The sequence below is a fragment of the Podarcis vaucheri genome (assembly GCF_965113315.1).
Source record: "Podarcis vaucheri genome assembly, chromosome: 1".
NCBI lineage: Eukaryota > Metazoa > Chordata > Lepidosauria > Squamata > Lacertidae > Podarcis > Podarcis vaucheri.
This window is the reverse complement of record NC_138759.1, coordinates 121,262,669-121,282,923: the sequence shown is the minus strand read 5'-3', so window position 1 is coordinate 121,282,923 and position 20,255 is coordinate 121,262,669. Positions and strand designations below refer to the sequence as shown.

General features: G+C 51.5%; 1 protein-coding gene across 1 annotated transcript in view; it reads left to right on the top strand.

The window, feature by feature from the left end:
• The first annotated feature begins 737 nt into the window (after positions 1–737).
• Positions 738–20,255, top strand: part of GAD1 (glutamate decarboxylase 1) — a 57,101-nt gene continuing 37,583 nt past the window's right edge. The window contains exons 1-4 of the mRNA XM_082210406.1: positions 738–819; positions 3,066–3,206; positions 8,138–8,200; positions 19,775–19,933. Coding sequence (XP_082066532.1) covers positions 753–819; positions 3,066–3,206; positions 8,138–8,200; positions 19,775–19,933 — 430 coding nt within the window. The 5' untranslated portion in view covers positions 738–752. The remainder of the gene's footprint in view (positions 820–3,065; positions 3,207–8,137; positions 8,201–19,774; positions 19,934–20,255) is intronic.

Sequence of the window (20,255 nt, the reverse complement as noted above, 5' to 3'; positions counted from 1 at the left end):
GTGTTGCTGTTTGGCCTCTGGTAGAAATCTTTCACGCCCATAGCACGTGTGTGTGTGTGTGTATGTGTGTGTGTGTCCACAACATTGTATATTTTCCCATAGACAGGCGCTTGTTTCTTCATCTGGCTAGTCGCTTTCCAGCGCTAGAGATAAAACGTCCTTCATGTATTGGCAGAAAGTGGAATATTTATTAAAGCTCTGGATGCTATTGGGGGACACGGGCTTCTACTCTCCCCTTCAATTTTATTTTTAGCGAATGGGTGCAGTAAAGAAACCGAGTTTGATACGCGTGTGTCTGTTGCTAAATCGGAGTCCTCTAATAACAAGGTGGTTTTGTAAACGGACTAGATGCAGAGCAATCCCGTCTTTGGTTCCTTGGTGCCCCCCAGTGGACAGTTCCAAAATAATTATTCAAGCTTTGGATTCCCGCCCCTTTCGTAGACGGCAATAAATGGACGGTGGGCTTTATAAAAATTCTCTAAGCTCCTCCAAATGAATTGAGAAGGGAAGACACACACCACCAACCCCCAATCCTCCTTTTTAAGACGATTGCTCAACAGTACGACCAACATGTTCCGGGCGCTAATAAGGTTGCTATCAGAGAGAAGCGACCATCAACCCAAATTAGGATTGAGCAGGTGGCTTTTAAAGAGCCAACTTTTATAAGGAAGACTCGTCGGAGAGAAGACGGCAAAACTCCCTCGTGGAAGCAGGAATGCAAGGCTCTGTGTGGCGTGGCGTGATCTGGACCCATGAAGATCACGCGAACACCTTGGTCTGAACAGGCAAACAGCCTCTCCTTCCAGCAATCGGAGTGCGGTAAGTATGCGCACAGAATCTCTTCTCGGGTCAGCCGTGATCTGGATTCAGAATCGAGGTGCGAAACCACACGCGCTCCTTCCACTCCGCTCTTCCTTGGGGGAACCGCCTGCACACCTGCGAGTGAATCACGCTCGCTTGGGAAGGCGCAACGCTTGGAGGCGCGTGATTCCTCTCTCTGTCTCTCTCTCTCTTGCATCCCCCTCCCTCTCTCGCCTCCTTAGTCAACACCCGCACTCCTGCCCTCCCAAACTCCAGCTCTTTGGCTTCCCATCTTGGAGAAAACGAGGTGGAGGCGCTGGCAGAGCAGTGACTCATGCCTGCGTCGCAACAGATCAGCCGGCGATTCGAGCTTATTATTTTTTTAAAAAGCGAATCTCAAGTATTGGGGGGGGGGGCGCGCTAAGGTCATCTCGAATTAAATGCCAGGGAAGCCATTGATATTCCGACGTCGTTCGTGGCGGAGTTTATAAACGGCGAAGTTCTTCCAAAACGAAGATTTCTCCATCCTCCGCCGTTTGGGTTCCTGGAGTTGGAGCCTGGGTTGGTAAGTCTCTCTTGATTTATTTTTTAAAAAATTCCAACGAAAAAGAACTCGCCCCTCCGTTATTCCTGGAGGATTTTGGAGGCTTTCTTTCGAGACGGTAGGGCTGTCTCCGTACTTAGAATTTAGGAAAGGATATTCGGTATTGGAAAGCTGATGTTTACGAGGAATAACCTGTTACTTCACTTTCCACCTTGGCCCAGGACGTATCCCCGCATCTCTATCTCTCTCGTTCTTTCTTTACCTCCGCAGAGTCCGGTTTGTGACTCGAAATTAAACGCGTGTAGACAAGATGCAATCCTTCACCCGGCTGACCCACAACACCCCGGGGTGCACTTTATTCACGATAACTTTTTTCGTTTGGTGATGATGCCACGGTGACAGGTGGCGTTAAATCTTGACCAAAATTAAACCTATCTATTTCCCGTGAGCTTAGATTTTGATGTGTTTTTTTTTTAAAAAAAAATCATTATTATTAAATAACGTGGACCAAACAGCTTTGAAGTCCAAACTCCCGAATGAGGTTGAGATCATGTATTGATCGATCCTCTGCTTTCTGACGACCAATGAACCTCCGGAAGAGGGTTGCTGGACGCGGAACGAAATGTCTTCCCAAAGCAGCGCCAAGAACAGGCGTGGAGAGAGCGAGCCCCAGGAAGGCCAGCCTCTGTAGAACATCTCAATTTTCATTCATTCATTCATTCTATAATTCGTTTGTGCGCATTCAGAGGCGCAAGTTGCCCTATAAGAATAGATCGGCTTGGCTGCTCCTTTCCCGCAATATTTGCCCCCCAGTTCGCCTCCCTCGACGTCGTTTCGTTTGCCTTTCGTCAACCTGCGAAGGGAGAAGGCGCCCCGAGGGCCACCACCGGGATCGCTCGGAGATCTTTCTTCCTCGAGCCATCGCCGGTCTCTTCCTCTCCCGACGCGTTCCTCCGCTTCCCCATTCGCTCCGAGCCGTCGCCTCCTTCGCTGCCCATTGAGCAAGAAGGGCAGTGGCGTAGCGTGGGGGGTGCACGGGGGGCGGGCCGCACCGGGCGCAACATCTGGGGGTTAGGGGGCGCAAATCCACGGGTTAGGGGGCACAAATTACTTGCCTTGCCCCGGGTGCTGACAACCCACGCTACGCCACTGAAGAAGGGGCGTCGAGTGAGTGAGTGAGTGGCCGGCGGCGGCCATCCTGCTCCTCTCCCTCCTCTTCCTCTCCCTCCTCCCACCTGCCCTTCCCCTCCGCCGCTTTGCTTCCAGGGGCGAAGACGAATCGTGCTCGGCTCGCCAGCCCCGTCCAGACATTTCCCCCGCTCGCTCGCCAGCCAGCCAGCCAGCGCTGCCTCATAAAAACCAACGAGGTGTCGTCGCCTCCAGCCATTTCTCCAGCCCCGTCGCTTTGTCTGAGGAGAGGAGGCGGGCGAGAGATCCGCGCACCTCCGAGGAAGAAAGGGATCCTTCTTCTTCTCCTTCTCCCCCCGCTGGAGGTGCAACAAGGTCCCTTTTGTGCGCGCCCTGCCCTCCCCACCTCCGACGGCCCGCGACTTGGCGCCCGGTTGAATGGCTTCTCGTCGCGCCTTGGCCGAAGCGAGAGGAAAGAGAGGGGGCGAGGGGGGGGGACCGAGAGTCACAGCCCGAAATACACACACACACAACCACACACACACAACCACACACACACCCTCTCTAAACCCGCCTTTCTCTTCCCTTGCAGGGATCGGAGGAAGGCGAAGGCAAGAGGAAGACGAAGCAGCCCGGGATCCAAGGGCTTCGCCTCAGCACCTCATGGCGACCTCGGACCCGTCCTCGTCCAACACGGCTCCGGATCCCAATCCGAGCAACTTGCGACCCACAAGTAGGTCTCGCCTTCCCGTCTCGCGCCGCCTTCGTTGGCTGCGGCCGCGCGTCGTCGTCGTCGTCGTCCTTTTTCGGCGGGTGGGGGTGGCTTCCCCCACAAAATTCGACATTCGCCACAAAAAAACACCGCGACCGAGAACGACCGACATGGAAGCTCGCCTTCGAACGAGAAACCCCTTTCCCTCCACCCCCCCCCAAAAAACCCCACACGAATTCAGGCCGAAACCGTGGGGTGGTGGGCGTCAGTGGCGTAGCGTGGGTTGTCAGCACCCGGGGCAAGGCAAGTAATTTGCGCCCCCTAACCCGTGGATTTGCGCCCCCTAACCCTAACCCCCAGATGTTGCGCCCGGTGCGGCCGGCCCCCCCTGCACCCCCCACGCTACGCCACTGGTGGGCGTGGGTTCGGCTTGGGGGGAAACAAAGGAACCAAGGAACCTGGGGCCATTGCTACAAAAACGAGAGAAGGGGTGGCAAGGTGGGGAGGAATAAAAGCCCTGTTCGCTGAGGGGGACTTTGTACGCGGCTGCTGGAGCGGGGCGTGAGGGGCGGGTCGGGGTCTCCGGCCGTTTTTCGGGCTGACAGACCCGGCCGGCGCCAAGTTCCACCGGTGGTTTCTGACGCGCGGCGCGAGTCCCTTCCCGCCGTTTTTTTCTTTCTTTTCCCTGAGGTAATCTCTGATCCAGGGGGCCAATGGAGGCTATTCGAGAGGCTCCCCCTTGTCCCTAACTGGCGCGTGTTTTGCCTGGAGTTATTAAGGTGTGAGTCGGAAGGGGAGGGCGCGAAGGAGCCGGGTAGACAGACATTCGGCAACCCCGCGGAGGAAGGGGGGAAAAAGGCGGGAGGAGGGGGCGCGGCGGAGGCTTGAAATAAGCCTGGACGACATAATCACCCAAAGCTTGGAGGGCGATAAATGGTCCGCCCCCCCCCCCTTGGAAGGGGTTGTGAAGCATGGACACCCCCGTCATTACGGGGCCACATGAGGGGAGGCGAAACCCACCCGGCGAAAACAGCTCTTTTTTGTGGCGCCTGTTTGTGTGGTGTTTGTGTGGTGTTTTTCTTTCCTCTCGCCTCCGAGCTGTCAAAAGCTCGCCTCATTGTTTCAAGGCGTTTCACGGGCTTTTATTGGGGGGAGGGACACACGACCAAAGAAGGGTCGAGCGCGGTGTTGTGTATGTGTGTGCGTGTGTTGTGTATCTCCTCAGGAAGAATCCCTTCCCTCCGCGACCATTTCGAGGAATGCGGCCTCCTGTCAGGTTCCCTCACAGCAGGCAGCAGCGCGGGCTGCGCGCCCTCTTCCCGCGCTCGCTCGCGCGCCATTGCCTATTGTTTCCCGACGGCTCTCTCTCGCGCGCTCCCTCTCTCCCGCCTCCTGGTCCGGCTGCGGGGGCGCGCGTGAGATTGAGGGGAGGGGATGGAAGAGGTGGTGTGTGTGGCGCGCGTCCCTTGGCCTCCTCTCCTGGCCATGCTCCACCTCGCCTGAGGCGTCTTAAAGTCCTGTCAGGGCTGCTTCTCCCGCCTGCCACTCTCCGGTCCCGCCCTCCCTTTCGGCTCCCCGGCGCCCCGTCCTTCTCCGGCAGCCGGGCGACCTCCTCCCTTTCACCTGAGGCGACCTTCTCCCGCTGCCTCCTGGCCGCCCTTGCGCCTTTCCAGCCCGCTGACCCGCTCGAAGGGCTCTCCACCCGCGCCATTTGTCTTCTTCCCGTTCCCTTTGCCGCCCAGTGGCGTAGCGTGGGTTGTCAGCACCCGGGGCAAGGCAAGTAATTTGCGCCCCCTAACCCGTGGATTTGCGCCCCCTAACCCTAACCCCCAGATGTTGCGCCCGGTGCAGCCCCCCCCCTGCACCCCCCCCACGCTACGCCACTGTTGCCGCCCTCCTCTTTTCTGCCCTCTTTCCCTGCGCGTTTCCCTCTCTGCCTGATGGCTCCAGTTCGACCACCACCACAACAACAACCCCCATATTTATTTATTTTTTGCCATACATTCCCACCCCCCACCTCAGCAAGCATCTCTCCAACTCTTAAGCTTGGAATCTCCCTCCCCGCTTCCCCATAGCTGTCAACTTTTCCCTTTTCTTGCGAGGAATCCTATTCGGAATAAGGTAATTTCCCTTTAAAAAAATGGGAAACGTTGACAGCTATGCCTTCCACCCCTTCAAATGCGCTCTGTACCCCGCCACCATTTCCCTGGGCGCGCCTTCTCGCGCCCGCCTTCCTGCCTCTTCTCGTCCTCCCCGGCCAGAGCGCCCCCTACAGGCGCGTTTTTTAAAAAGAGTGGAAGGGGTGGTAGTCAAGGCGCGAGACCCAGCGCGCACTGCGGGCGGGCGGAGCCAAAGCCCAGCCTTTCCATTTAGACATTTTTGTCCTTTTTTCGAAGGGGCAGCTGGGGGGGCGGGGCGGGGAAACCTCTCCTTCATATTTGCTGTCCTCTCCGCCATGCCGGTTTGAGACCGTGGTTGCATCCATGCTTAACAGGAAACGAGCTCCACGAATGCCAACGGACACCTGCTTTCAAGGGGTGTGGATCGCATGGAAAGCCTGGCGATCTTTCTTGAAAGGAAGTTGCGTTGGAACCAGGGGGTCCCGAAAGGATGCCGCTACAAAGGCCATAAATCTTAACTCCGGAGCGGTTACCCCCTTTGTATTGGGACCTAAAACACAATGGCCGAGTAATACACCGCTAGCTAGAACCTTTATTCTCCCTCCTTCTTTCCTGCGTCCCTCAGTCTAGCACTGGCTTTACTACAGGCCCAGCTTTTGGTCCCTTGAAGAAATGGGGTGTGCTTGTTTCCACAATTCTAATGCAGGGTTTTAACTCTACCCAATGTGTTTTGCTTATTTATATATTTATTGGCAATCGAATTTTTCTCTTTCCTACCCCCACCCCACTCCATTAATTGCTTCGGACGGACTCCTCCATTTCCCTCTCTTTCTAATTTCTTCCAGGAGTAGTGTGGGGGAAGCACATTGGAAATCCACTTAATGAATTTCAAGTTGGATTTCACAGAAATACACGGCAGTCAGGCAAGCTAGTTGTCTTCTTCAGGCATTGCCAGTATCCGTGCTTTGGATCATGCAGCTTAGGTTTCATTTAGGCCGCCTCCTGAATAATGCACGCATAGCTTTTAAACTTGAAAACATGTTTTATAATGCCACTAGCGCTTTAGAGTTTAAAGAGTCAGAATAAAATACTCTTTTCCTTCTGGGTTACATTCACACGGTGTCCTTTCTTAGGATCCGGGTTAGTCATTGGCAGAGCCGCAGTTACTGGGCATGGAAGCCAGCTGCCAAATAGGCTTACTCGGAAGTAAATCCCCCTGAGTTCAGTGGGGCTTACTACTGTATTCCTTAACACCGTGGCAGAGCCGTTTCCAATTCTCCAGGCCTCTTGAAGTCTCTCGGCCCGCTGGGGCTTTGATGGTTGGCAATCAATTATCTTTCTGTTTCCTTCCTCCTGCGATTTGTTTGTGGGGAGTTTTTTTGTCTCTTCCGTACTTTATCCCTTTCTATTTGCCCTCTCTCGTTTCAGTTAGCGCCCCAAACTAACTCACACTTGCCTAAACCTAATTGAAGGTCGTTGCCGCCTCTCCCACTTTCAGCACCGCCTGAGATGGACAGCGCAATGCGTGTTCCAACTGCCTGATAGGGGTTGCGGGCAGTATGAATGGGGTTGTCTCGAAAAATGGGGAGCAGGAGGACGTGAGGGGCCTTTCAATGTGTCTCCCTGACTCGTCATTCCGGCTGCAACCTAGTCATGCAAGTCTGATCATCTAGTCAAATACTATTTTTCACCCAATTAATTCCTGAACTCTTCCATGACCCCATTTCATGCCAGTTTATTTTAAGCTGCCACTTTCCTGGAGCAGTGCCAATAAATTATTAGGAGATAGTCAGGTCTCTCTCTCTCTCTCCTCCAGCTGCTTTGTCTCTTCCCATCTTCCGGGTGGTACCTATACAGCCAGCGACACACCACTGACTCGCCTGCGCGCTCAACCTGCTATTCCCTACCACCCACCACCTACCTCGTGATTCCTTCATTGGCCCCAAAGGCTCCCTTAAAAGGAAAGCGTGCTCGACTTTGTTAAAATACCACGGAAATCACAAACTGGAGGCTTGATGGGGAACTTGGAATAGCAGAAAGCTGGGGAGGGGGCGGCGGCATGAGATTCCTTTCTGTTGTCTAATGGGGCTGCGACTAGACAACAAAGACTTTTGTTGTGCTGGTACCAGATATCACAGGGGAAGTGAAACTATGTCTTTGTTTGGACCAACGACTGCAAGTCTCCCAGTCCTTGCGTTGACCTGGAGACATTAACGTAAAGCAAACACACCTGTGCGAAAAGATGCAGGTAGCTACGCTGAGAATGGAGGCCTGCCATTTTCTTCCACCAGCACTCACATTCATACCGGAGGCATTCTTGATGATCCCAAAGACGTTTCGTTTTAGAGTTAAGCCTTCTAGCTGCTATGAGGGTAGAAAACAGAAAGATAAAATGCGTTCCGCTTGGAGCAGTCCCTGTCCTGCGTAAGTCTTCGCTCCCACCACACCTCTCCAATAACCACTTCTAGGACAGTGGAGGAGGCACTCTGCTTATGGTCGGCTAAAACTCTTTGCCTGTTCACCTTTTGAGTGGGACCTGCTGCAATAAGGTAAATTAAGATTGAGATGCCAATGTAATTGCCGTCCCCCCATTACTCCAAATCGCCAGTGCGATCAGTCAGTCACCTTTTGGGACCCATTCTCTCTTTTGTCTAGCAGAACATTATGGTCTGCTAGCGGGGCTGCTAAATATTTCGTTTGCGTTCTGAGAGCTGCAGTATATTTTTTAGAGCCAGGTCTGCCGCTCCTTCGAAGCACAGCAGCTGGGGATTGCAAAGTAGGCTGTGCCGCTCATTTCCACGGCCATAAACCTCTTGTCTCTGTTCCTTTCAGCTTATGACACCTGGTGTGGTGTGGCTCATGGCTGCACGAAGAAAATCGGGCTGAAGATATGTGGTAAGTGAAAAGATGTGCGCGCAAGAAATCGTGTAGTTCCGGTCATATTCTGTCTGTGTCTGTGTTTCTCTTTCCTTCTCTCTCTCTCACCTCCTTCCCTCCCTCAGGCTTTGTCTTGAATCCATAATCATCCCCGAAGCTTTTTTATCACTTGCTTAAACCCATCATCGCTCCCTTTCTGAAGCAACTGGGTTTGCCGACCAGAGAAAAAGTAGGCCACCTCTTTTATCTGCAGATAAACGCAAGAAACGGGAACAAGCCCGCAAAGAAACGTTTCTCCTCCCCTCTTCCTCCTCCCACGGAGAAGTGCGACGAGGCCACCATCAGCAATACCCCAAATTCGTTTTCAAGGAGGTGGTGGGATGGGCGGGCTGTGTAAGAGCGAAATTGGCGCTTCTCTATAATCCTGTGCTAGAGGTTTTTGCGCCACCTACTGTCCGACGCAAGCACAGACCGTCAGCAGCCAGGGCAAAGCGCAGCTGGAGGTAGAATTTACTGGTTCCCGGTTGACCTGCTGGTGCTAGAAAACAAGAACTGCGGCTGCTGGAAATACACCACAGGCCTTCCCCCCCCCCCAGGGCGTTTGAAGCGAGATGGGCGTTTAGCAGATGGATAGCGCGACACCTGTGTGCATTTGCAAGAGGTTCCTTGGAAGGGAGACCCTCTGCCCAAAAAGAACTGCAGGTCCTTTTGCGCGTGCGATGCAGCTGGTAGATTAAACAGGGCTAGCTTTAGGAAGAAGGCATCTCCGCGATTCTGCTCCTCCTGCCCACCTCAAAGGGGGTAACTCTTCCTGAAGCATCCGGGTATCCAGTTTCCTCCGGCGACCCTGTGAAACGGGGGCAGTCGAGGAAGGCTGGGGAAGGGGGTGTGGCGGCGGCGCACGACCGAAGGCGAGAGCGAGCAGGAGGAGGAAGGGAGCGCTTGCCAGGCGGCGAGTTGGGGCTGCTTTGCCACATCTCACTGTCTGAAATTTTTCAACCTTATCGGCCCAGAAAATACGGATCTCCTGGGGGAGAAAGATTAACGAGAGCCTTATTAAAGAGCCATTCGTCAGGCTGCTGCGTCCGGGAGATAGGAGGCTGGCAGCCAGTCAGCGCTCGGGTGTCTTGAAGTGAAGGGAGGAGGAAGGCGAGCAAATAATATGCCGTCAGATTGTACCCGCTACAGCAAGAGATTCATTTGCGGATAACGAGACTGTCTGCCTCTCTTTAGATTTCTTTATAACGCCTAGGAAAGAAGGGGAGGGCGGGGACGCCTAAGCTCAGCCAAACCTTGGTCCATTTTTTGCTTTTGGAGGTTTTAAATGCATTTAACAATAGCCCGGTCCTGTGTGCGCTTGCTCGTAAGAAAACCCCATTGAACTCCATGGGGTTTACTCCCAGGAAAATACGCACAAAAATACGCTTTTGAACGGAAGCCCTTTGAGCGCTTATTTGGGAGGAAGGCTCGGGTTAGGGACTTGCTTCTGGGTAAACAAACATAGGATCAGGCTGAGAGAGAAGCGCTTTCATCAAATCACGTGTGTGCTCTTAAACATGCACGCAAGCACGCACTCGCACGTTTTTCACTAATATTTCAGCATGCCAAAGGGCGGTGGTGTGTTTTAAAGACGAAGGAAACACACGGGAGTTTGGAGCCGGAATTAAGGCGCGTCTGAAAAGCACCAGCGCCGAGGTTGCTTTAACCCTTCCAGCCCAGCGGAGGTTGCCTTGGAGCCGAAGCAAGGACTGCTATTAACTTCTTCCCCTTCTATAAATAGCTCCTGATCTGGGCTTAATGGGCCGTTTCCTTGCTGGTCCCTTCAGTGGCTGGAGCGCCGAGGGTTTTTTCATCATCATTTTAATTTAGCTCGGCAAGCAGAACTGATAAAGTAACGCGCCGCTGCCTCTGGTTGCTAGACTACCGGGGTTTATGGAGGGGCAACCCTTTTGCTGCCACTAAACAAATGCAGACCGCTAGAAATACTGCGCGCTCTCCCAACAACCGTTGCCAATGCAGCACGGTGGGCAACAGCGCGATCCCCAAACCGGTCGAGCTGTTAAAGGCTTTAAATCTAGACCTGCAGCTTATAGAACGTTTAGGACTGAGCCGCAAAGTCCAGCTGGTGGTTTAGAGCAGTTAGTCTTTATGGTGTCCCAAGACTCGTTTGGTGGTAGTGTTTTGTGGCCTGCGTTTCTTTATTATTTTTGCTGGGAGCGGGGGGGGGTTTTGAGCGCGCCTGCATCCTCCCACTTAATAAAATACATGCATTTCTAAGCTGCTTTAGAAATGTTAAACGACGGGACTTCCTTAAGCTGCAGCCATTTGATCGCTGTTAGATTTGTTCGTTGGTTTCAGACTTCCCTATGAGGAAAGGGCAGGGTGAGGTGTGCGCAGATTAGTTAGATCCACTTTATTTCTTTCCATATTAAATTCAAAAGAGTCTGATTTCTCACAGTTGGGAATCAAATTTCCATCGTGTGTGTGTGTGTGTGTGTGTGTGTGTGTGTGTGTGTGTAAATCCCTTCCTTGCGTCTGGCGCTTCCAAACGTCGCCGGTTGCCGGGCCATTAAAGACTTTCAAGTCGATTACCCTGCGCGATTGATCAGTTAATTAGCCAGCCCATCAAAGCGAGTATTATGGTCTCTCAAGGCAAGCGGCTGGCTGGCGGATGCTTCCTGGAGCAAAAACGTGCCGACTTATAGGGGACCAATCACCCGCTTTGTCCAGAGTTGTGAAGGCGTCTCGCCGGCCTTGAGGCACCTCACCCAGATGTCTGTGCAAAGCCGAAGTAACTTTCGCGAAAGGCAGACCTAACTAAAAAGCGAACTGAAGATTATTTTGTTAAGCCAGCCGTGAATAAATTATTATGGAGGTGATGCTGAGCATCTTGGTCTAACCAGAAAGGCAGAAGATGCCATCATCCTTTCACCGTACCGCCTGATGGGCTTTTGAGTCCATCAACTTCCGGAGGGCTGCTGGTTCCTCACCTCTGCAGTGAATTATAATCGCCTCCCTGAGAAGTAGCAGCTGTGTTTGAGGATCCCGGTTCCTCAAGCTCCTGTGGTGTCTGCAAAAAGAGGGAGGGGCCAGAGATCCCAGGATCCCAGAGATCAGAACTGAGATCAAATCCTACAGAATTCGATTTACTTCTGAGAAAGCACGTGTTGTCAGACAGCGCTGCTCCCTTGCCTTGCCTTGAAGCAAGGACTGTCTTGTAGCGCCTGCAAACCCTGGCGGGGGCGATCGCGCCCCGAAAATATTTATTCACATAAATAAGTAAATGCAAAGCGGCCTCGCCTCAACTTCGAAGCAAGCTCTTTTGATTTCAGCGGACTTTCCGATTTCTCTCCGTGGAGTTTCCAGGGACGCGAAGTCTGGATAAAGCGGCCTCTCACCAAAGACTGCGACCGCCAACTCAGTGTGACTTAGGTGGCTGCAATCCTTTACCTGGAACTGTGACTCAATGGAACTTGCATCTTGAGTAGAGAGACATATATTTTCCCCAAATATAACGGGTTTAGGATTTGTGCTGCTTGATCGATGCTGACTGCACCTAGGCATGTTTATTCAGGGAAATAAGTCGCGCTGCGTCCCGTGGAAATCACTCCTAAGTAAATGCGCGCAGGATGAAGAATTAGCCAAACGCGATGGTGCCAAAGAACAGAACAGAACAGGGGACATGAGGCCATACTGTATTTTTATATATCTCACCTGTCCCCTAAAGACGTCAAGGAGATTTGAACCGCCCCTCCCCTCTTGGTACATCGCTCTGACACCTAGTTAGGGAAGTTCTCGAAGGACGCAAGAGTTCTTATTCGGAAGTGTCCAAAGCAAGGAAAACAAAAGAAACACACAACACATATCCCTTCTGTTCAGCCCAGTGGAAACCATAAATATCTTTAAACTACCGCAAAAGTTACCACAGTGCATCCCAGAAGCTATACACTTATAGAAAGCGTTTTAGAGGAGCGATTAGGTTTGAAAACCCACTAGGAACGAAGCAGAGAATACTTCCAGCGGGACGCAGCATAGAGGCCACACACTACTTCCCCTGAGGTGGTGGAAACATTGGTTTAATAAATGAATAAATAAATCCGTTAACTTGCAAACCAGTTAAATTGCAGTCCTTCGACCTGAACAGTATTTATGAAAGCAGGACCCGCAAAACTCTTTCCTTTTATGCAAGTTTAGATTCTTTAAACTTTCCAGTACCATCCAAGCTTGTGCCCTTGGGTCGGTTTCGGTGTTTCGCATTCATTCAGGATGCACAATGGAAATTCAATTTCTCTTCAAAGGTACAGAAAGACTAGGGAAACTTCTCTATTCTGAGGCGAATCAGAGTGGACAGTAATTTATTCTCTGCTGCCCCCAGTGCTTGTTTTCCCGGTATAATTATTTAATTCGAGTATTCAAATCGTTTTGTTGCCATTCTTCCATTTCGGTATTTTGTTGTGTGCGCCTTTGTCTCTTAGACTTAGACCTAACTCGCAGCCGGAAGGAATACGCTGCTTGTTTTAGAAATAAGCGAACCCAACGCCCTTCCCCATCAGCCAATCAGAGTGAAGTAGGACTCCTTTCCTAATTGGCTATGCTCTCCTTTATGTAATGTGAGCCGCGCTCGGATTTATCCAATGAGGCTTCAGTAGAACATTCACAAAATTTCTGCGGTGGTTCTTGGGTGGGCGGACTATCGAACGCAGTCGCTCTGGTTTCTAGTCCTCAAGGCCACTGTAATAGAGCGAGGTCGAAAACGAAAAGGCTGCGGAAGGTTGGGTCGCTTGCTTTCAAAGGTGGTCCATGGAGACCTTAAGCTGGGGGGCGGTCTGTCAGAGAGCGCTACAGTGGAGCTGGGATTTTGTTATTTCTTCCTGCTTTTGCTCTATCTTAGGAGCAACCCAGTCCTGTGGTCCCAATGGAGACACACTGGTCTAGTAGTCAAAATTCATAGCCCTCCCTTTGACCATAGAACAGTATTATTATTTAAATAAACACCTTATAGTTTTCGATATTCGAATCCAGAATGGGATGAGCTGTGTTTAAAGAGTCTCTCTCGCTCTCTCTCTCTCTCTCTCTCACACACACACACACACACACACACACATACACACACACAAAAATTGTCATTTTTCTATAACTATGCCTCTCAGTAGTTTAATACTATTTTCTCTAAGGCCTTTAAATCTTGCCCTGAAAATAATTGGCTTCCTTTTATGTGCCCAGTAGCGGCAGATCAAGTCGAATTACCTTCTAGGAGAGTGGGGAAGGGAAGGGAGAGACAATCTACTGTAAAATAATTGCCCAATTTGTACCTATTACTTCAACGTCGCGTGGATGCAGCAACCTGGTTAACTTTATTAGCTGAAGATTTCCTGATACATCATCCTCACAGAAGTTCAATTTGGTTTGGTTTTTAAAACAAGAATAACTGATTAAATCTTTAAATGGGAGGAGGAAAGGGGAGGGCCAGCCCTGGCTGGCTCTAGACAGGCCCCGCCAGATCTCGTTTTAATTAACTTTTCTGGAAATGAGCAGCGTTGGACTCCCGCCCTCCTTTCTGGATGCACCGAAGGACGGAAGGAATAGCACAACTAGTACAGTTGATGGTTATCAAGTAAGCCTCGCCAAGGAGAAATAGAAGAAATCCAATACGGCAGAGAGGGACGCTCCTGTTATCTGTGCCACTTGTTCAAGGAGACCGACGGGACTACTAAATTCTTAGGGCCACGATCTAACGAAGTGAAGCCCCCTTTAATTCCTGGAGTCCATTGGTGACCTGCGAGTGATTGACTTTGGCTCTTTATAGGTAATCGGGTAAAGGACCCCTGGACGGTTAAACGCAGTCAAAGGCGACTATGGGTTGCTGCGCTCATCTCGCTTTTAGGCCGAGAGAGCTGCGCTTGTCCACAGACAGCTTTCTGGTTCATGTGGCCAGCATGACTAAACCGTTTCTGGCACAACAGAACACCTTGAGGGAAGCCAGAGCGCACGGAAATGCCTTTTACCTTCCTGCTGCAACGGTATCTATTTATCTACTTGCACTGGCGTGCTTTCCAACTGCTAGGTTGGCAGGAGCTGGGACAGAGCCGCGGGAGCTCAGCATCTTGCGGGGATCCAAACCCTCAACTTTCTGATAGGCAAGCCCAAAAGGCTCAGTGATTTAGACCACAGCGCCACCTGCGTCCTTCTTTATAGCCGCCACCACCACGCGATGCCATTGCTCACGCGTTGCTGAAAGTCCAAACCCCATTCCAACACGCTTTGTGGGGGCTTCAGCTCAAGGGACCCCCGTTACCATTCTTTCAGTTGTTGTCAAGCTCAGTGCCTTTTGGAATTGAAGGAGGCTGATGTCCTCTCCAGTGCATCAAGCGCGCGCGCACAGAGGCACAGCACACGCGCACTCATCGAACCGTATTCTCTGGAGAACAGCGACCCCTTCCTGTCTCTTTACGCACCAAAAAACCCTAAACTGAACTTGGAGAGACATAAATAATAGGGGGAGACTTAGGTTCAATTTCCCCACTCACGGGGTGATCTTGAGCCTCTCTTTGCCAGGGCTTTATTATTAGTATTAGCATCATTTTATCCTTACTCTGCTTATCTGTCTGGGTTTCCCCAGCCTCTTTGTGGGGAGAATTCCTCCCTGACCGCTTTTAGAGCAAGAGGTAGGGGAGCTGTGGCTCCTCCAGAAATTTATGGGACTCCACCTCCCATCGGTTCCAGCCAGCATGCTAAATGGGTCATGGTGGATGGGAGTTGTAGTCCAGAAACATTGGGAGGACCAGTAGCTTCCCGATCGCTGCTAAATACGGCGCATTCGTTCCTCTCTCGCTTTTTGAGCAGAAATCTAAAATTAAGATTGCGGTAGTTTGCCTGTCACAAGCGGGGACTTCTGGTGGATGAGTCAGTGGAGTCACGTTTTGCAGCCTTCCTCGGCTGAAAACTTTATTTTAAAAAAAGCAAGCTCCCTCCTCTCTTCGGTCCGATGCGCGCGCGCTCTAGCGAAGACGCGACACCTCCCAAGTTTATTCTTGGCACCGTGTGCTTTCGCCTTGAAAGGGAGCCCCCGCTGACACGTGCCTTTCTGTAAACCCCACCCGCCGCCCGCCCCCTCTCCTGCCTCCCACTGAAGTCAGCGGGACGTTTTGCCTTGGGCTATTCCTTGCAATGGGGGGAGGGGAGGAGGCCTGGTTGTCATCACGAGGAAGGAACCGCGAGGGCGTGAGTGAGCCGGAAGAAAAGGAAGCGCGTCCCAAAATCGTGAGCCTGAGTCAGAGTGACAGGAGAAGACAGAAATAGCGACTGCTTTGGGGGGGGGCTTCCCCTCCCTCCCTCCCTCCCTCCCGCACCGGCACTTGCATGCACGTCTTCCTCTTCGACTGAAGACGCAGTTCTTCGAAGGAAGCTATGGGATCCGTGCAACGGGCTCCCCACTGAAGGCAACAGCAGAGAAGGCAACCACTTGGTTCCAATCAGGCCAGATGCTTGCTAGTTATGCTCAGAGTAGACCCTGCAGTCTACTAACCTAACGCCCATTATTTTCAATAGCCCTACCCTTGTTTGGGCAGGAACATACAATGCTAGTGTCTATTGCGTGTTACAGCATCGGTACATCTAACCTCCTCTGTTCAGTGGCGTAGCGTGGGTTGTCAGCACCCGGGGTAAGGCAAGTAATTTGCGCCCCCAACCCGTGGATTTGCGCACCCTAACCCTAACCCCCAGATGTTGCGCCCGGTGCGGCCGGGCCCCCCTGCACCCCCCACGCTACGCCACTGCCTCTGTCTTGTCTGCACGAGCTGGCTGCGGCTTTCTGGGACTTCAGGAAAGGCTCTTTCCCACCCCGCTCATGGAGATGCTGCGATTTGAACCCATGACATTCTGCATGCACAGCAGGGGCTCTGCCGCTGAGCTACAGGCTCAGGGCCACCCATTCTACACTCACGAGTGGGATTTGCTTCGGATTAAACGTTTCCCAGGAGTGGGGTGTCCTGCTCCTCCATCGGGTTTCTTTGCACCTAAAACGTTTTTGAATAGGAGCTAACTTTCGTTATGGCTTAATTTATAATCTCTGAGGAGCTTTCCCCATCCCCCTTTTACAGTGCCAGCCTACGCACGTTTACTCAGAAGTAAATCGCACTATTCTGAAAGTGGCTTCATCGTAGGTAGAAGTGTGCATAGATTGGAAACCTTTACGTATTATTATTATTATTATTAAGTTTTTAAAAAGGAATAATAATAAATAAATAAGAATTAAAATGTGCACTCCACCCCCGGAGACCATTCCATTGCAACTATCCAACCTCCCAAAATTTCAACACTTCTTGCGATGATTTTGACCCCTTTCCGTTTTAACTACAAATTCTACAAAAACCCTCCATATCTCCTCAAAATCATTTCTCCTGCATATTCCCCGTTTTACTTTAATGGCACATATTAATTTATCATTAATAGCTAAATCCCCCACCTCTTTATACCATTCTTCCATTCTGGAAGGAAGACTGGAAGCCTTAAACACGAAGCACAGTTATTTTTATGTCTTAATTAAAAAAAAAAAGTAACCAAACCGATGAGAGAATCCTGTTCGGAAAGTCTCTTTTTAAAAAAAGGTTATATAAAAACAAGAGTAGAGGTCGTTCTCCTTTTATTTTGAATTCGTTTGCGTTGAAATCTATCGCAGTTATGTGCGTTGCGAGCTTAATACTGACGAACTGATGCGGTGGGGGGGCGCATTCATTCACGCCCCCTACCCCCGCCCCTTCCCACGAAGGAAATAATTCTCTTTCGGAGGATGTGAAGCGAGCGCAGCCTTCCAACATATAGATTAGCCTCCGAGGTGGTCCCATTGAAGCCAGGCATAATAGGGCATCTGTTCCCATGGCAACGAAAAGCAAACCCGGAAAGCTGGGGTAGAGTCTGACTGGAGCCGGGAAGCTTTGACCGATTAATCAGCAGCCGCCGGGGACCGACGGACGCGCATTCGCCGTGGATTTCAGAGCGCGAGCGCCGAACTAGATTTCCTGATGGGGAGCCACATCCTAAAGTCTGGTCCTATGTACCTGTTAGCTTAGAAATTAGTCCAATCTCAGAGGGACTCCTCCCTGCAGTGGCATAGCGTGGGGGGTGCAGGGGGGGCCGGCCGCACCGGGCGCAACATCAGGGGGTTAGGGTTAGGGGGCGCAAATCCACGGGTTAGGGGGCGCAAATTACTTACCTTGCCCCGGGTGCTGACAACCCACGCTACGCCACTGGCTCCCTGGCAAAGCGTACGCAGTACTAAGCGCCGCACTCATTTCAGTTTCAGAGCACATTTGATGAGGATTGAGCTTCCCACACACACGCTCATTTTCCTCCGCTTTGGGGGGTCACGGACCTTTCCCCTAAATCGATGCCTCCAGCCACAAGGAAGAAGAAATCTCAGTGAGGCTGCTCTCCTTTGTTATGCTAAGGCTGCGATCCTAACCGTGTATGCCCTGAAGGAAGAAATGCTACAGAATTCAATGGGGCTTTTTGTTGCTGTTTAGTTGTTTAGTCATGTCCGACTCTTCGTGACCCCATGGACCAGAGCACGCCAGGCACTCCTGTCTTCCACTGCCTCCCGCAGTTTGGTCAAACTCATGCTGGTAGCTTCGAGAACACTGTCCAACCATCTCGTCCTCTGTCGTCCCCTTCTCCTTGTGCCCTCCATCTTTCCCAACATCAGGGTCTTTTCCAGGGAGTCTTCTCTTCTCATGAGGTGGCCAAAGTACTGGAGCCTCAGCTTCAGGATCTGTCCTTCCAGTGAGCACTCAGGGCTGATTTCCTTCAGAATGGATAGGTTTGATCTTCTTGCAGTCCATGGGACTCTCAAGAGTCTCCTCCAGCACCATAATTCAAAAGCACCGATTCTTCGGCGATCAGCCTTCTTGATGGTCCAGCTCTCACTTCCATACATCACTACTGGGAAAACCATGGCTTTAACTATACGGACCTTTGTCGGCAACTCTCGGGTAAATGGGGTTAGGATGGCAGCTTAACATGGAAGTAAAGCTTTATTCAGAAAAGTGGGTCTTAGAGACACTTAGAGAATGAGGCGGCCCTTTACTGTTAAACCGTCCGATAGACACCTCCGCAATATCTCTCCCGTAGGTTGAATGCTATCGATTTGAACAGCGCTGCTGATCGGCCTTTGACATCAATGCAACTGGCTTCTAAATAAGAACAACCGTTGCCAGCGGTGTGTCTGAACCTTTCGCAGTTCTGCGTTTTTGGGTTTGGAAAACGAGCACCGCCACACACTCCTCCACCTTCCAGGAGTAGTAGTAGTAGTTGTTGTTATTATTTATTAAATTTGTATATGCCCTTCATCCCAAGGTCACAGGGCGGTTCACCACATAAAATTAGGAAACCAGAACACAAAATGCATAACAATAAGACCAAATAAAAGCAAACCCTCCCACACACACCCTCCCACAAACGCTTTTAAAAGGCCATAGACTGTTTAATCAGCCAAAGGTTTGGTTAAAGAGGAGCGTTTTCCCCGGCGCCTAAAGGTGAATAATGAAGGCGCCAGGCGAGCAGCCCTAGGGAGAGCATTCTACAAAAGGGGAGCCATGGCAAAAAAGGCCCTGTTCTCCTGTTGCCACCCTCCCTGCCTCTCGCGGAGGGAGCACACAAAAGCTTCAGATGAGGATCACAGGGTCCAAGGTGGTTCATATGGGGTCGGTTTCACTGGTAGTGGTGTACCCTGGATAAGTAAAAGCCAGAATGCAGGCCATACCTTCCAAGGGAAGTCGGGATTCTGCGCTTAGTGCGTACAGACCCCTGTATGACTGTAGTGGGAATCATTTCCGGAAACTGTGAAGTTCACGTCCTGCTGTGTGGTTCAGGACTGACTATGAAACCAGAAAGGCTTAAAAGCAGCGGCGAGGGTGTGCGTTTCCCATATTCTGCTGAGGCTACTTTTTTGGTATTCCAAAAAACAAACCCCCTCTTAGTTTGCTTGGCTTCGATGGCCGCCCACGGCCCCTATCACAGTCCAGGCAGTCGGGAAGCCTGAAGTCCACAAAACCTCCACCGCTGGGGAAGGAAAGTTGGGACCCCTTGCCAGGATGCCATTGACTCCGTCCTGATCTTTCCCTTCCTGTCTCTCTTTTGGAGGAGTGGCATCTGTCCGATCGATTTAACAATTGCCCTAAATGACGAAAAATTGCGCGCGCGGTCTCTCCCACCCCCCTCTCGCACCCCGTCCTTTTTTCTTGCCTGACTGGCTTTTTGCAGCTGATGTCCTTTGAGCGCTCCTTCCTCGGGGCGAGTTGTCTCTCCCCATAAATACTCTCCCTCTCCGACCTCGATAGGGGAGATCCTCTAGAACCAGCCCCACTGCGGGAACGGGCGGTGGGGTCTGGCAAAGCAGGAACCAGTTTGGGGGGGTGGGGGGAGCAGGTGTGGCTGGGTGCTTTGCTGGGTGGGGTTATCAGCAGCACGGAGGGTCTCCTTCGTTCTCCCCTCGCTGCTAACTCTCCTGAGCGGCTCGGTGGTTCTTTTGCTGAGTCAAGATGTTGGGAAGCGAGATCAAGCCTCCTCTGACCTGTCCGCCTTGTAATAACGATGTAGGGTTCTTGCAAAGGAACAACAGCCTGGAAGACAAGAGCCGGCTGGTGAGCGCGCTCAAGGAAAGGCAATCTTCCAAGAACCTGCTGTCCTGTGAGAACAGCGAGAAGGAAACCCGGTTCCGGAGGACCGAGACAGACTTCTCAAACCTCTACGCCCGGGGTAAGTAAACCCTTCTTCTTCTTCTTCTTCTTGCTGCTGCTAATTCTTCTTCTTTCCCAGGTAGGACACATTCCCAGTAACAGGGGTTCCTTTCCCAAAAGGAAAGGGGAAGCGTTGAGTTGTCTGATCTTGAGTCATACCATTGGTCCATCTAGTTCAGTGCTTCTTGCACTGAACTAGCAGAGGCTCTTCAGAGTTTCAGCCTGAAGATGCTGAGGACTGAACATGAGACTTTCTTAATGGAAAGCAGTTCTCAACCTATAGCCCTTCTCCTAAAGACACAGGGACATTGCTTTAGAGAATCGTTGGTCCATTGGTAGCT